This window comes from Pelobates fuscus, chromosome 12, assembly GCF_036172605.1.
Source record: "Pelobates fuscus isolate aPelFus1 chromosome 12, aPelFus1.pri, whole genome shotgun sequence".
Taxonomy (NCBI): Eukaryota; Metazoa; Chordata; class Amphibia; order Anura; family Pelobatidae; genus Pelobates; species Pelobates fuscus.
In genome coordinates, this window is record NC_086328.1 from 104953043 (window position 1) to 104968679 (window position 15637).

Sequence of the window (15637 nt, forward strand, 5' to 3'; positions counted from 1 at the left end):
AGGGATAAAGAAGTTGGAAAATATTGCAGTAAATGCTTTAGATCTCTGGTTGGGGGTACAATAGCCATGTCAGATTAACAACAACATATGTTAAAAGAAACAAAATGTTTTAACTGTTAACTTAAAGCATTTATTGGTGTAGATGGCTGAGGGTAATGGGAGTTATTGACTGCAGGGTACACATTCAACCTTTGCAGGCCCCATAAGATGTTCTATCGAGAAACTGCAGCATTTCATGTCAATATATCCGTAGCTGTAAAGCGTTTACACTCCTGACGATCAGGAGACACAATTGTCCCATCGGCATTCTGTCGGCAGATACAAATTGCAGCCTCGGTAGTTTGGACACAGCCAGACAGAACAGTGACAGCAAAACCAGCCGAGCACATTGTGAGCTGTCAGAGGAGCTTAGCAGGTACAGCAGTAACCCAGAACGGGTCAGATCAGTCATACAGAACAGGAGCCAGAAAGGAAGTAATAAATCCATAGGGGTAATACTAATCAGTTCATAGCCTGGGCATAACATTCTCTCCAATAAATTAGCCAGCCACTTTACATAATGTTTAATCAATTAACACAAATTACCGGTACTTACAAAATGTACATAACAAAAATAAATATATCCACACCTCTAAAAACAAATCTATAATTCACTGGATGTGTTAAATTGTTTAAAATTTGAGATATTAATATTTTTAAATCTGGCCCATAGGCATTATTACCGGTGTTAATTTTTTGTTTAGTGTGTATTTAACAGAAACCTTCTTTGTATCGTATCTGCCTCAAGTGGCACTCACGGGGCATGTCATTCTAATTAATGTTCCCATGATTCCATCTGGCAGTGCAATCGTTTCAAAGCACAAAATTAACCTGTGTACACAAGTCTGAAACCAAATAATCCCTACCGATTTCAAAAGAACAAGCCTCTTGTTGCCCAGTTGGTAGAAATCTGGGAAAATGGGGGACCCCCAAGTTTAGCTATACTGATGGGGTTTGGATATTTTAGGCTAAATTTTGCAATTAAGTTTTCAATTCACTGAACTCTGAAATATAATTATATGCACCAGATGGATACTAACAGCCAGCTGATCGCCCAGAATGCTTTACTCCAAACGATACCGACTGTTTCTCTGGAGGGGACTCAGACTCACTAACTATGACCTCATTGTGTTGGGTTGGTCTGAGAGTGGTACAATCCCCAGAGATTCAGCAAATAGACCATTCGTACCATTTCCTCAATTCAACCATGAAAAGTGAGTCCCAAAATAGCAGCATTCTTTATTGGGGGCACATTACTCAGCCAAAGGAAATACAGTAACTGGCTTGCATTCCTGGACTCCAGAGAGAATTTTAATAAAAACTACGGGAAGTTTTCCTACAGATTGCGTTTAACTCAAATCTCCTTGCTTATCACAAACGTTTCAACTATACAAAACGCACCGTCTCATTCTCTCACAATGTTCGCCATTGGTAATTAGGCCATTTTCTAAGTAGCAACTAAAGAAGGTGGATTTAAATCCCATCACGGCATGCTTACACCTAAAATATAACACTCTTTATACAATATTCTATAGTGCATTCTCTATACTATATTATATATAATCTACTCTTTATAAAATATTAAATACACTAATCAGCCACAACATTAAAACCACCTGCCTTATATTGTGTAGGTCCATCTCGGGCTGCCAAAGCAGCTCTGATGTGTCAAGGCATGGACTCCACAACACTTCTGAACGTAACCTGTGGTATCTGGCACCAAGAAATTAGCAGGAGATCCTTTAAGTCCTGCAAGTTGCAACGTTGGTCTCCATGGATCGGATTTGTTGTTCCAGCACATCTCACAGATGTTCAAATCTGATTGAGATCTGGGGAATTTGGAAGCCAAGGCAGCACCTTAAAATCCTTGTCATGTTCCTCAAACCATTCCTGAACAATTTTTGTAATGTGGCAGGGTGTGTTATCCTGCTGAAAGAGGCCACTGCCACCAGGGAACTGCAACAATCTCTAGGTAGGTGGCACGTGCCAAAGTAACTTCCAACTGAATGCCAGGAACCAAGGGTTCCCAGCAGAATGTTGCTCAGAGCATAACACGACCACCGCCGACCTGCCTTCCTCACATAGTGCATCCTGCTGCCATCTCTTCCCCAGGTAAACATCACACACTCAACATCCACCTGATCTTAAATAAACGTGATTCATCAGACCAGGTAACCTTCTTACATTTCTCTGTATTCCAGTTCTGATGTCACGTTCCCATTGAAGGTGCTTTCAGCGATGGACAGGGAACATCGTGGGCACACTGACGGGTTTGCGGATAAGAAGCCCCATACATAGCAAACTGTGATGCCCTGTGTGTTCTGCACCTTTCTAACTTGGCAATCATTATGTTATGATCGAAACAGACAGACTAGCCTTTGCTCCTCATGTGCATCAATGAGCCTTGGGCGCCCATGACCCTGAAACTGGTTTACCAGATTGCCTGTCCTTGCAACACTTTTGGTAGGTGCCAACTACTGCATACCAGAAACACCCCACAAGACTTGCTGGTTTTGGAGATGCCCTTGTCAAAGGCACTCAGATCGTGTCTCTTGCCCATTTTTCCTGCTTCAAACACAAGAAATTCAAGAACGGACTGTTCACTTGACAGGTGCCATTGTACTGATATAATCAATGTTATTCACCTCTCCTGTCAGTGGTTATAATGTTGTGGCTGATCATGTTAGGGTCTCTTTACACAATATTACATAGTGCAGGCATAGGCAATCTTCGGCACTCCAGATGTTGTCGACTACATCCCCCATAATGCTCTTACATCCATAATGCTGGCAACGCATTATGGGAGGTGTAGTTCAAAACATCTGGAGTGCCAAAGGTTGCCTATGCCCGAAGATGGTGTATGAAGAGTTGATCTGGGTCAGTGTGTTAAAATAGGGCATTAGGGAGGAAATTGCATTGGTTTCAATGGCAATTGCTCCTGGTTTAGAAATTTGCCAGTCAGATATTTCAGCACATTTACTCCCAGCACCATAACCTCTACAAATCATTGCATGGCTTGTTTTAGTGGTTATGGTAAGAGGAGTTTCAAGGTTCCGTTTTGAGGGGTTTCTCCCTGCACCCGCAGTCCAGCCTCTCGGCTTTGTTTTGTATAGAAAAAGACAGTGAAAGTCCTCATTCTATCCACAGAAAGGATTTTAACTGCTGAGGAAATCCCCTTTCTTTCTCCTAGACTGCTTTAACACTGAAGAAAAAAAAAACAAAAAACCCAGGAGGAAGTGCACCCATACACTCAAAGACCACAACCATTACAATAAACCAAATACTGTGTTACACATTACTGGCAGTGTTATTGCTGTGGAGCTCTGTTCTACACTCAGACACACCAACAATATGGAGCTCCTAGAAAAGAGGGACATTAGTAGAGAAAATGAGGATTTCAGACCATAATAGGGACTGTCCCTCCTAAATAGGGACACTTTGGAGGTAAAAGGTGGGCCAAAGTTCAGAGTAGGCTTTGAGGAGTCAATACCGTACTTATCAATAAACTAATTTCAATGATATTCCATACAATAAATGCTTTACATACAAGATTTTTGGACTAGGTACAGAAGTTGACATCTTTTAAATGAGCTCCATTTGGCGCCTCACAACGTCAGATCTTTCGATTGTATTGTTCATAACATTAGTTAATGCTTTAGCACTCATGTTTCTGCACAGATAGTCTCCTTGAGCTGCTCAAGTGTTTGTGGTTTGTTCACGTACATACGCTCCTTGAGATATCCCCACAGGAAGCCATCGGGAGCTGAAAGGTTGGGCGAACGTAGCGGCCCATTAACCTGGAAATTTCTGAAACTATCTGCTCGTCGAACAGTTGTTTTAACGGAGGTCCACTTTGGCTCCTGCTGTATGTGCAGTAGACCCATCCCGTTGGAACCACCATTTATGACGATCATCAACTACAGGATGTAGAGAATGTTCAATTTTATCTCGATATCTCACACCAATAAAATTCCACTATTTTTACTTGTTTGTATAATTAGCCATGATTAGTCTCCAAAAGTCAGTTATATGTACCTGCAACAAAATAATGTAACTACTACCAAGTTATTTACCTGCAAATCCCTACTCTCAATGTTGGCCCACCTTGTATATTATTTGCAGCATCCAATAAACAGCTTTACAAACATGACCCTGACCTACACATCATCCATGGAATCATCATACGTTGAAATAGCTGCAAACTGTGAGCGTCCCCAAGGGGCCAAGAAGGGCCCCAGATGGCAAAAGATCATCACTCACAGGATTTCTTTCTAACCAAAAATAGACAAATGCGATTGCCACTCACTTAGCAACTGTGGCCACAAGACAACTGCACAGAGAATCTGTAAGACATAAGGGTTCGCGCCGGGCCTCTCCTTCCGTCTGTCAATAAATACAGACAGAAGCAGCAGAATGAGTTTGTATCCGAGAAATACAAGCTTTCATTTCACATAAAACGCCACACACACCCCTCGAGCCTGTAATAAACACGGATTGAAAGTACTTTTAATAAAAAAAAAATCACCAAGTTTTGTAGCTTTTAATACACTTTGGTTATTTATAAGAATTAGAGGAATCCTGAAACAGAGAATTATTTATACCTCATCGACAATAAAGATTGTTTTTATTCACTTTAGTAGAAAAAACAAAATGTGCTTAAATCAAGCAATCCACAGAGCTTGCAATCCGTTTTAATCTTGCATTCCGTTTCAATCAGCCAATCTGCTTCAATCAATCTGATCCACAGAGCTAGCAATCCGCTTCAAATCAATCTGGTCCACAGAGCTTGCAATCCATTTTGATCTAGCAATTAGATCCACAGAGCTTGCAATCTGCATTAGCCAATCTGATCGATAGAGCTAGCAATCCACTTTGATCAAGCAATCAGATCTACGGAGCTTAAAACCAGCTTCAATAGGCCAATCTGATCCACACATAATTAAGACTAAGTTTTTATGCTAAAAACACTTGCAACCTATGACCTACAGAGCTTACAATCTGTTTGGATCTCACAGTCCCTACAGATAGTTTACAGGGGTATGGGTTAAACATGTAAAAACGTTCATCCTCATGCCAAACAGATCTCTTTCACCCCATCAGCCAAGCCCTCAGTGTAATTAATGCAAATTGTCCTCGCTATCAAAAAAGCAGGGGTCTCAGGCCCATCTCTCTTGCAGCAATGACTAATAATAACGATGACATAATCCCAGAGAAATTAAACTATGTCCCTACATGACTGAAACACTCACAAATCATTTGCCAAACTGCCCAATTCTGGGCCAAAATAGCAGGTTTTTTACAATTGGATCATTTTGGAATAAAATGTACAATTCCTGAGTGAATTACTGACAATTAACCATGAGGCAACAAACTCCCCCCTCCCAAGGATCGAGCTCAGTGTCTGCAATAGCCAACACAGATTTAGCATCCCACCGGCAGCCAGGAGGCAGATTGAATGGCTCTTACTTAATATTCGACAGGCTAATAACACATCTCACAGACAGAATTTAGGCAGATATCCAAACAATTATTATGTTTTAAAATAAATGCCGTCCTATATGACCTGTATTTACTCTCCGATGCAACTCTCCCTACAGCGATTGGATGCATTCGGGAACCAGACACAATCCGTCTCGGACTAGATGCAGCAGGTAAAACGGTAACAGATATGTGTCTGCAAAAATAATTACCTGGATCTAGCGAAACGCTGTGTGCGCAGTAAAAGGGAATCATGCTTTAGAGAAAGGATTTTACAAAAATCTCAGTAAGGACAGTAATTTCATTAATAGGTTTGATGGACGGATACAGGGCGAATACAGGCAGTTAAATCTGAATTAGCAGTAAGGAACTGCTAAATTAGAAAACGACAAAAAGGGGCTTATTCACCAAACAGAGAAAAGCAGGGAACTGAAAAAGTAATTGCAATGTATAGACCAAAACTGTCAAATTGTAGGAACAGCAGAGAATGTTCCCCGAACAGCTCTCGTGGCCTAAATGGGTTTTAAAATCCCTGCAATTCACTGTCCAGTAGTGAATAAACCTTAATTAGTTTTGCATTTAAAGCCAAAATGACCAAGTGGACCAAGTCATCTATGCTTCCAGTTTGGCTAGTTTTGGTCTTGAATTTGAAATACAGTTTAGTAAGGAGATCAATTCTGGGGCACGTTGCGAAATGTGGAGCAGTTACCATGGAAACCAATAGAATGTTCTGTCTCACTTTCAGCAGTTTGCACCCCAATGTATCAAGTCAGGTAAGTGCAGGAATCTATCACTTGATTGGTAAACATGAGAATGTTGCCACTTCTTTAAAAGCCGAGAACTCTTTGTTATTTCTATTTTCTACTGAATCGTGTATTGCCAGAGAGGACAGTCAGTTTGTTTATAGTTAGTTTAACTCTTAAAAACACCCCAAAATAAGGGACAGCTTCAAAACAACTAAAATGAAATAAGAGGGTGGGTTTTTGACCACAATGCCTAGAGTTGGGAATCAATATATTCCATTAGCAGAAGGGAATCCCACCCCAAATGTCTAACTCAGGGGTCTTCAGGACAAGTAGCAAGAGTTCTGAACAACGGAGTCATCGTACACAATAGATACATCTCCCATCCAGCATTATCCGTATCCAACCGGAGATAAACTGGAGAGCAGAATTATCTCCTGCACATCTGGAGTTCAGGCTATAGGATCTAGAACCAGAGGTTTCACCCACTTTAGAATTCAAGGGTCGTAAAGTATGATCATTATCTTCTGGACAATCATGTAGTTTCACAAACTCAAAAGAAATTGTATTCATCACAGGACTATTTTCAAATGTAACGAAGACCATTCAGTCACTCACAAGGTGCCTGATTGCTGGATTGTAAGCACACACTCGATAAAATTACCGAGACCTAAAGACATCCCACCACTGATGTCATAGAAAAAGCCTCAATTCAGAGATATAAACTAAACCCAGGAGCCAATGGATCTGTGCTGCACCCCAACTCTACCAGGGTCACAGTCACAGCATGCAAGATGAAGATCCAGTGTTGGCCCAAACAATCTGAATTCTGTCAAATCTCTTGGAACCCACATGTATTACTGACTCCCCTTCTCCCAGTCCTGCCCCCTACTATTACAGACTCCTCACCACTCAGCTCCCCATCCCCCCACTATTACAAACTCCCCATCTCTCAGCCCCCCCCCCCACTATTAAAAACTCCCCGTCTCTCAGCCCACCCCCACTATTACAAACTCCCCATCACTCAGCTCCCCATCCCCCCACTATTACAAACTCCCCGTCTCTCAGCCCCCCCCCCACTATTACAAACTCCCCGTCTCTCAGCCCCCCCCCCACTATTACAAACTCCCCGTCTCTCAGCCCCCCCCACTATTACAAACTCCCCGTCTCTCAGCTCCCCCCCACTATTACAAACTCCCCGTCTCTCAGCCCCCCCCCACTATTACAAACTCCCCGTCTCTCAGCCCCCCCCACTATTACAAACTCCCCGTCTCTCAGCCCCCCCCCACTATTACAAACTCCCCGTCTCTCAGCCCCCCCCACTATTACAAACTCCCCGTCTCTCAGCCCCCCCCACTATTACAAACTCCCCGTCTCTCAGCCCCCCCCCACTATTACAAACTCCCCATCTCTCAGCCCCCCCCACTATTACAAACTCCCCATCTCTCAGCCCCCCCCACTATTACAAACTCCCCATCTCTCAGCCCCCCCCCACTATTACAAACTCCCCATCTCTCAGCCCCCCCCCACTATTACAAACTCCCCATCTCTCAGCCCCCCCCCCCCCACTATTACAAACTCCCCATCTCTCAGCCCCCCCCCCCCACTATTACAAACTCCCCATCTCTCAGCCCCCCCCCACTATTGCAAACTCCCCATCTCTCAGCCCCCCCCCACTATTGCAAACTCCCCATCTCTCAGCCCCCCCCCACTATTGCAAACTCCCCATCTCTCAGCCCCCCCCCACTATTGCAAACTCCCCATCTCTCAGCCCCCCCCCCACTATTGCAAACTCCCCATCTCTCAGCCCCCCCCCACTATTGCAAACTCCCCATCTCTCAGCCCCCCCACTATTGCAAACTCCCCATCTCTCAGCCCCCCCCACTATTGCAAACTCCCCATCTCTCAGCCCCCCCCACTATTGCAAACTCCCCATCTCTCAGCCCCCCCCCACTATTGCAAACTCCCCATCTCTCAGCCCCCCCCACTATTACAAACTCCCCATCTCTCAGCCCCCCCCCACTATTACAAACTCCCCATCTCTCAGCCCCCCCCCACTATTACAAACTCCCCATCTCTCAGCCCCCCCCCTATTTTACAAACTCCCCATCTCTCAGCCCCCCCCCACTATTACAAACTCCCCATCTCTCACCCCCCCACTATTACAAACTCCCCGTCTCTCAGCCCCCCCCCCCACTATTACAAACTCCCCATCTCTCAGCCCCCCCCCACTATTACAAACTCCCCATCTCTCAGCCCCCCCCCACTATTACAAACTCCCCATCTCTCAGCCCCCCCCAAATATTGCATACTCCCCATCTCTCAGCCCCCCCCCAAATATTGCATACTCCCCATATCTCAGCCCCCCCCCACTATTGCAAACTCCCCATCTCTCAGCCCCCCCCCACTATTGCAAACTCCCCATCTCTCAGCCCCCCCCCCCACTATTGCAAACTCCCCATCTCTCAGCCCCCCCCCACTATTGCAAACTCCCCATCTCTCAGCCCCCCCCACTAATGCAAACCTCCCCATCTCTCAGCCCCCCCCCACTAATGCAAACCTCCCCATCTCTCAGCCCCCCCCCCACTAATGCAAACCTCCCCATCTCTCAGCCCCCCCCACTAATGCAAACCTCCCCATCTCTCAGCCCCCCCCCCCCACTATTGCAAACTCCCCATCTCTCAGCCCCCCCCCCACTATTGCAAACTCCCCATCTCTCAGCCCCCCCCCCACTATTGCAAACTCCCCATCTCTCAGGCCCCCCCCCACTATTGCAAACTCCCCATCTCTCAGCCCCCCCCCACTATTGCAAACTCCCCATCTCTCAGCCCCCCCCCACTATTGCAAACTCCCCATCTCTCAGCCCCCCCCCCCCACTATTGCAAACTCCCCATCTCTCAGCCCCCCCCCCACTATTGCAAACTCCCCATCTCTCAGCCCCCCCCCCCCACTATTGCAAACTCCCCATCTCTCAGCCCCCCCCCCACTATTGCAAACTCCCCATCTCTCAGCCCCCCCCCCCACTATTGCAAACTCCCCATCTCTCAGCCCCCCCCCCCCACTATTGCAAACTCCCCATCTCTCAGCCCCCCCCCCCCACTATTGCAAACTCCCCATCTCTCAGCCCCCCCCCCCCACTATTGCAAACTCCCCATCTCTCAGCCCCCCCCCCCACTATTGCAAACTCCCCATCTCTCAGCCCCCCCCCCCCACTATTGCAAACTCCCCATCTCTCAGCCCCCCCCCCACTATTGCAAACTCCCCATCTCTCAGCCCCCCCCACTATTGCAAACTCCCCATCTCTCAGCCCCCCCCCCACTATTGCAAACTCCCCATCTCTCAGCCCCCCCCCCTCACTATTGCAAACTCCCCATCTCTCAGCCCCCCCCCCTCACTATTGCAAACTCCCCATCTCTCAGCCCCCCCCCCTCACTATTGCAAACTCCCCATCTCTCAGCCCCCCCCCCTCACTATTGCAAACTCCCCATCTCTCAGCCCCCCCCCCTCACTATTGCAAACTCCCCATCTCTCAGCCCCCCCCCCACTATTGCAAACTCCCCATCTCTCAGCCCCCCCCCCACTATTGCAAACTCCCCATCTCTCAGCCCCCCCCCCACTATTGCAAACTCCCCATCTCTCAGCCCCCCCCCCACTATTACAAACTCCCCATCTCTCAGCCCCCCCCCCACTATTACAAACTCCCCATCTCTCAGCCCCCCCCCCCCCACTATTACAAACTCCCCATCTCTCAGCCCCCCCCCCACTATTACAAACTCCCCATCTCTCAGCCCCCCCCCCCCACTATTACAAACTCCCCATCTCTCAGCCCCCCCCCACTATTACAAACTCCCCATCTCTCAGCCCCCCCCCCCCACTATTACAAACTCCCCATCTCTCAGCCCCCCCCCCCCCACTATTACAAACTCCCCATCTCTCAGCCCCCCCCCCCCCCACTATTACAAACTCCCCATCTCTCAGCCCCCCCCCCACTATTACAAACTCCCCATCTCTCAGCCCCCCCCCCCACTATTACAAACTCCCCATCTCTCAGCCCCCCCCACTATTACAAACTCCCCATCTCTCAGCCCCCCCCACTATTACAAACTCCCCATCTCTCAGCCCCCCCCCCCCCCACTATTACAAACTCCCCATCTCTCAGCCCCCCCCCACTATTACAAACTCCCCATCTCTCAGCCCCCCCCCCCCCCACTATTACAAACTCCCCATCTCTCAGCCCCCCCCCACTATTACAAACTCCCCATCTCTCAGCCCCCCCCCCACTATTACAAACTCCCCATCTCTCAGCCCCCCCCCCACTATTACAAACTCCCCATCTCTCAGCCCCCCCCCCCACTATTACAAACTCCCCATCTCTCAGCCCCCCCCCACTATTACAAACTCCCCATCTCTCAGCCCCCCCCCACTATTACAAACTCCCCATCTCTCAGCCCCCCCCCAAATATTGCATACTCCCCATCTCTCAGCCCCCCCCCCAAATATTGCATACTCCCCATCTCTCAGCCCCCCCCAATATTGCATACTCCCCATCTCTCAGCTCCCCCCCAATATTGCATACTCCCCATCTCTCAGCTCCCCCCAATATTGCATACTCCCCATCTCTCAGCTCCCCCCAATATTGCATACTCCCCATCTCTCAGCTCCCCCCAATATTGCATACTCCCCATCTCTCAGCTCCCCCCAATATTGCATACTCCCCATCTCTCAGCTCCCCCCAATATTGCATACTCCCCATCTCTCAGCTCCCCCCAATATTGCATACTCCCCATCTCTCAGCTCCCCCCAATATTGCATACTCCCCATCTCTCAGCTCCCCCCAATGTTGCATACTCCCCATCTCTCAGCTCCCCCCAATGTTGCATACTCCCCATCTCTCAGCTCCCCCCCAATATTGAATACTCTCCCGCTTCTAGTTCTCTCTGTCAGTTCTTCCCCCGGTTCTGGTTCTCTCCCTCTGTTCTTACCGGAGAGCTGGTTCTGTTCCCTCCCCGGTTCTGGATATGTTGGACCCCCTCCCCGTTCTCCCCCCGGTCCCGGTTCTTACCGGAGAGCTGGTCCGGTTCCAGACCGGTCTCGGTGTCCAATCCACAAATGACGAAGTAATCGGCGAATCTCCCCGGCCCGGCTCCCGGCCCCCCGCTGCCGCTCATGTCTCCCCGGTCAGTGAGGGGGCCCGGGGTCCCCGGAACCGCAATGCATCACGGGATGGACCAGCTGTGCGACCGCTATCCGAAGGCTGGGCGGGGCTTCCTGTCAGGAGGCGTGGCTAGGGATGCGCAGGCTCAGACTGCGGGGACAATGACGTAATGCACAAACATGGGTCAACCATGACTGCAACTCCCATCATCCACCCACTGCGACCAGTTCGACAACTACAACTCCCATCATCCACCCAATGCGACCAGACCGACAACTGCAACTCCCATCATCCACCCAATGCGACCAGATCGACAACTACAACTCCCATCATCCACCCAATGCGACCAGACCGACAACTGCAACTCCCATCATCCGGACAGTGGGACACCATAAATGACTGCCACTCCCATCATCCAGCTAGCAGGATCACCCAACCAGTGACTGCAACTCCCAGCACCCATCAGGACAGCATTGATGACTACAACTCTCATAATCTCATCTTGTCAGAGGGATACCATAAATGACTCCAACTCCCATAATCCCGTCAGTGGAAGCCTATTAGTCACTATAACGCCTATCATCCGGCTAGCTCAGACTCCAGTAATTACTCCAATTCCGATCAGGCAGGGCAGCCGACATGGTACCAGACACCGTTCTGGTGTTATTTCAATCTAAACACTGAGGAGAGGATTGGGGTTTCAGCCATCAATGGGGGGTCTGCCTGGATATGATACAATGTGTTACAGTGTTTGTAAACATTCCATATATTGTATCCATTCTAAACATTCCATAGACTGTATTGATCAGGACTGAACCCACATACTGTGTCTCTGCACCCAAACCTAATGCAGGATTGTGCCAAAAAGATTAATTTCCTTACATAGTTACATAGGCTGGAAAGAGACACGTGTCCATGAAGTTCATTCAGCCTTTCTCACATCTGTTTGTGCTGTTGATCCAAAAGAAAAAACCCAGTTTGAAGTAGTTCAAATTTTGCAAAAAACTAGGAAAAAGAATCCTTTTTGACCCCACAATGTAAATCAGCTATCTCCTTGGATCAAGAAGCTATTACCCAACAAATTAAAAATTATATCCCTGAATAATATTATGTTTTTGCAAGTATTCATCCAATTGCTGTTTACACATCTAGACTTAATCTACTTTAATTCATTTTGTAACTCGCATCTGCACTTTTTCTAGTGCCATAATATCCTTCTTTAGAAAAAGTGCCCACAGTTGCACAGCATATTCAAGATGTGTGTGTGTGTTATGAAAATGATTTTTTCGTGAGATTTAATGCCCCTATATCAAGCTTCCCCAAATTCTCAGCCTATTTCATTCATAGAATCATGGTTCAGCAACATCTGGAGGGCCAGAGTTTGGGGAAGCCTGCCCTATATATATATTTATACTTCTTGTGTATTGTTAGCCCTAATTTAATATTGTTTAGGGCGTAAATTGCTTATGCATTCTTTAACCCAAAATGCCATTTGAGTGCCCAGTAACCCTAATCTATCGAATCCACTCTGCAGCAAAGCAATATCCTGCGTTGTGTTATTGGACAGACTTTTATGTCATCTGCAAACACTGAAACATGGCTTCCAATGCCTATTTTAACCCCTTAACACCGCAGCCAAATGTACAAGTTGTGAACGAAACAACACGTAAACAAAACCTGGCATTTGCGCTATATGTCTGTCCAACCGTAATTCACCTCTTTCATATTAAATGCACCCCCCCTTATTATATATCATTTTATTCAGGGGAAACAGGGCTTTCATTTAATATCAAATATTTAGCAATGAAACATAATTTAATATGAAAAAATTTTTTTTTTATTTTTTTCGTTCTACATGACATTTTAACTGTCAATGTCATAATACTGTTTGCTTTTACTGCAATAAAATACACATATTTGTATTCAGCAAAGTCTCACGTGTAAAACAGTACCCCCTATGTACAGGTTTTATGGTGTTTTGGGAAGTTACAGGGTCAAATATAGCGTGTTACATTTGAAATTGAAATTCGCCAGATTGGTTACGTTGCCTTTGAGACTGTATAGTAGCCCAGGAAATAAATTTACACCCATAATGGCATACCATTTGCAATAGTAGACGACCCAAGGTATTGCAAATAAGCGATGTCCAGTCTTTTTTAGTAGCCATTTGGTCACAAACACTGGCCAAAGTTAGCGTTCGTATTTGTTTGTGTGTGAAAAATGCAAAAAACGCCAATTTTGGCCAGTGTTTGTGACTAAGTGGCTACTAAAAAAGACTGGACATACCCCATTTGCAATGCCTTTGGTTGTCTACTATTGCAAATGGTATGCCATCATAGGGGTAATTTTCATTCTTGGGCTACCATAGGGTCATAAAGGCAACGTAAGCAATCTGGCGAATTTTAATGTGAAAAAAATTAAACACAAGCCTTATATTTGACGCTGTAATTTTTGAAAACACCATAAAACCTGTACATGAGGGGTACTGTTGTACTCAGGAGACTTCGCTGAACACAAATATTTGTGTTTCAAAACAGTAAAAAGTATTGCAGCAATAATATCGTCCCTGTAAGTGCTGTTTGTGCGTGAAAAATGCAAAAAACGTCACTTTTACTGGCGATATCATGGTTGTAATACATTTTACTGTTTTGAAACACTAATATTTGTGTTCAGCGAAGTCTCCCGAGTAAAACAGTACCCCCCATGTACAGGTTTTATGGTGTCTTGGAAAGTTATAGGGTTAAATATAGTGCTAGCAAATTAAATTCCCTATACTTTCGGCATGGGTGGTCAGGCAGGTCCCGCTAATTGTAATTAATTAGGATACCTAATTATGTAAAATTATTACATAAATATATGTGTAGAATTAATATATGTATATATATACATATGTGTATATATACGTATATATATATATATATTTTTTAAAAATATTTTTATTTATATATAGGTATATATATATATAGTGATATATACGTATATATTTATGTATATAGATATATATATTATTTTGTTCTACGTGTATTTTGATATAAATATATATATTAATATCACAATACAGTTAGAACGAAATAAAACACATCTATATATTTTTTAATATTTTATTTTTAATTATTTTATTTTATTTTTTTACGTATTTACATATTTATTTTTTTTATATTATTTATAAATATATATATAACAATAATTATATATATATTTAATCAGTATCAGTCTACGTGTAATTTGATATTAATATATATATATAATTATATATATATTAATATTAAAATACACCTAGACGGTGTATGTGTGTGTATGTATATGTGTATATATATATACTTAGATCATATATATATAATATATATATATATGATCTAAGTATAAATTATTTTTTTTACACTTTTAACATTTTTATTTTATTTTCAGCCAGCAGGGGGACCAACTGTCATTACAGTTGGTCCCCCTGCTGGCAATACAGAAGCCAGCTATCCCGGCCATGTGATTGTGAGGTCCTCGCAAGGACCTCACTCTCACATGACCGGGAGGCACCGGAGGAGGAAGATGTGCCGCGGGGGGGCTCCCTGGGAGACCCCCAACCGCGATAGCCGGCGTGGGACCGCCGGCGACCGGGTAAGTTACTAAAAACCGGAGGGCGTACTATTACGTCCGGCGGCGTTTAGAGCCGCTTTTAAAAGGACGTAATAGTACGCCCTCCGGACTTAAGGGGTTAAGATCATTTATAAATATGTAAATAGAAGGGGTCCCAAAACAGAACCATTTACTACTTCTGTCTAGCTTGAAAATGTACCATTAATGACAACTCGTTGTGCTCTATCCTTAAGCCAATGTTCTACCCAAGAACAAAAATGTTAAATCAACAAATTTCCTTTAGTTTTGACACTAACCTATTGTGTGAAACTATCAAATGCCTTTGCAAAATCCAAAAAGATCACATCCACTGCAACACCCAAATCTATACGTCTACTTAAAGGTACACTATAGCCACCAAAACAACGTTCGCTTAATGAGGTAGTTTTAGTGTATATATCATGCCTCTTAAGTGTCACTGCTCAATTCACTGCCATTTAGGAGTGAACTCACTTTTGTTTCTGTTTATGCAGCCCTAGCCACACCTCCCCTGGCTGTCAATCCATTTTTAACCCCTTAAGGACACATGACGGAATATTCCCGTTTATTCCAGAAGTTGTGTCCTTAAGGGGTTAATAAGGAGTTTTTATCT

General features: G+C 45.1%; 1 protein-coding gene across 2 annotated transcripts in view; it reads right to left on the reverse strand.

Moving 5' to 3' along the window:
• The window catches only part of DENND5A (DENN domain containing 5A), a 42997-nt gene extending 31462 nt beyond the window's left edge, over nt 1–11535 (reverse strand). For both annotated transcript variants that reach the window (XM_063438153.1, XM_063438152.1), the window contains exon 1: nt 11323–11535. In XM_063438153.1, coding sequence (XP_063294223.1) covers nt 11323–11428 — 106 coding nt within the window. In that variant the 5' untranslated portion in view covers nt 11429–11535. The remainder of the gene's footprint in view (nt 1–11322) is intronic.
• Between the last annotated feature and the right edge of the window lie 4102 nt (nt 11536–15637).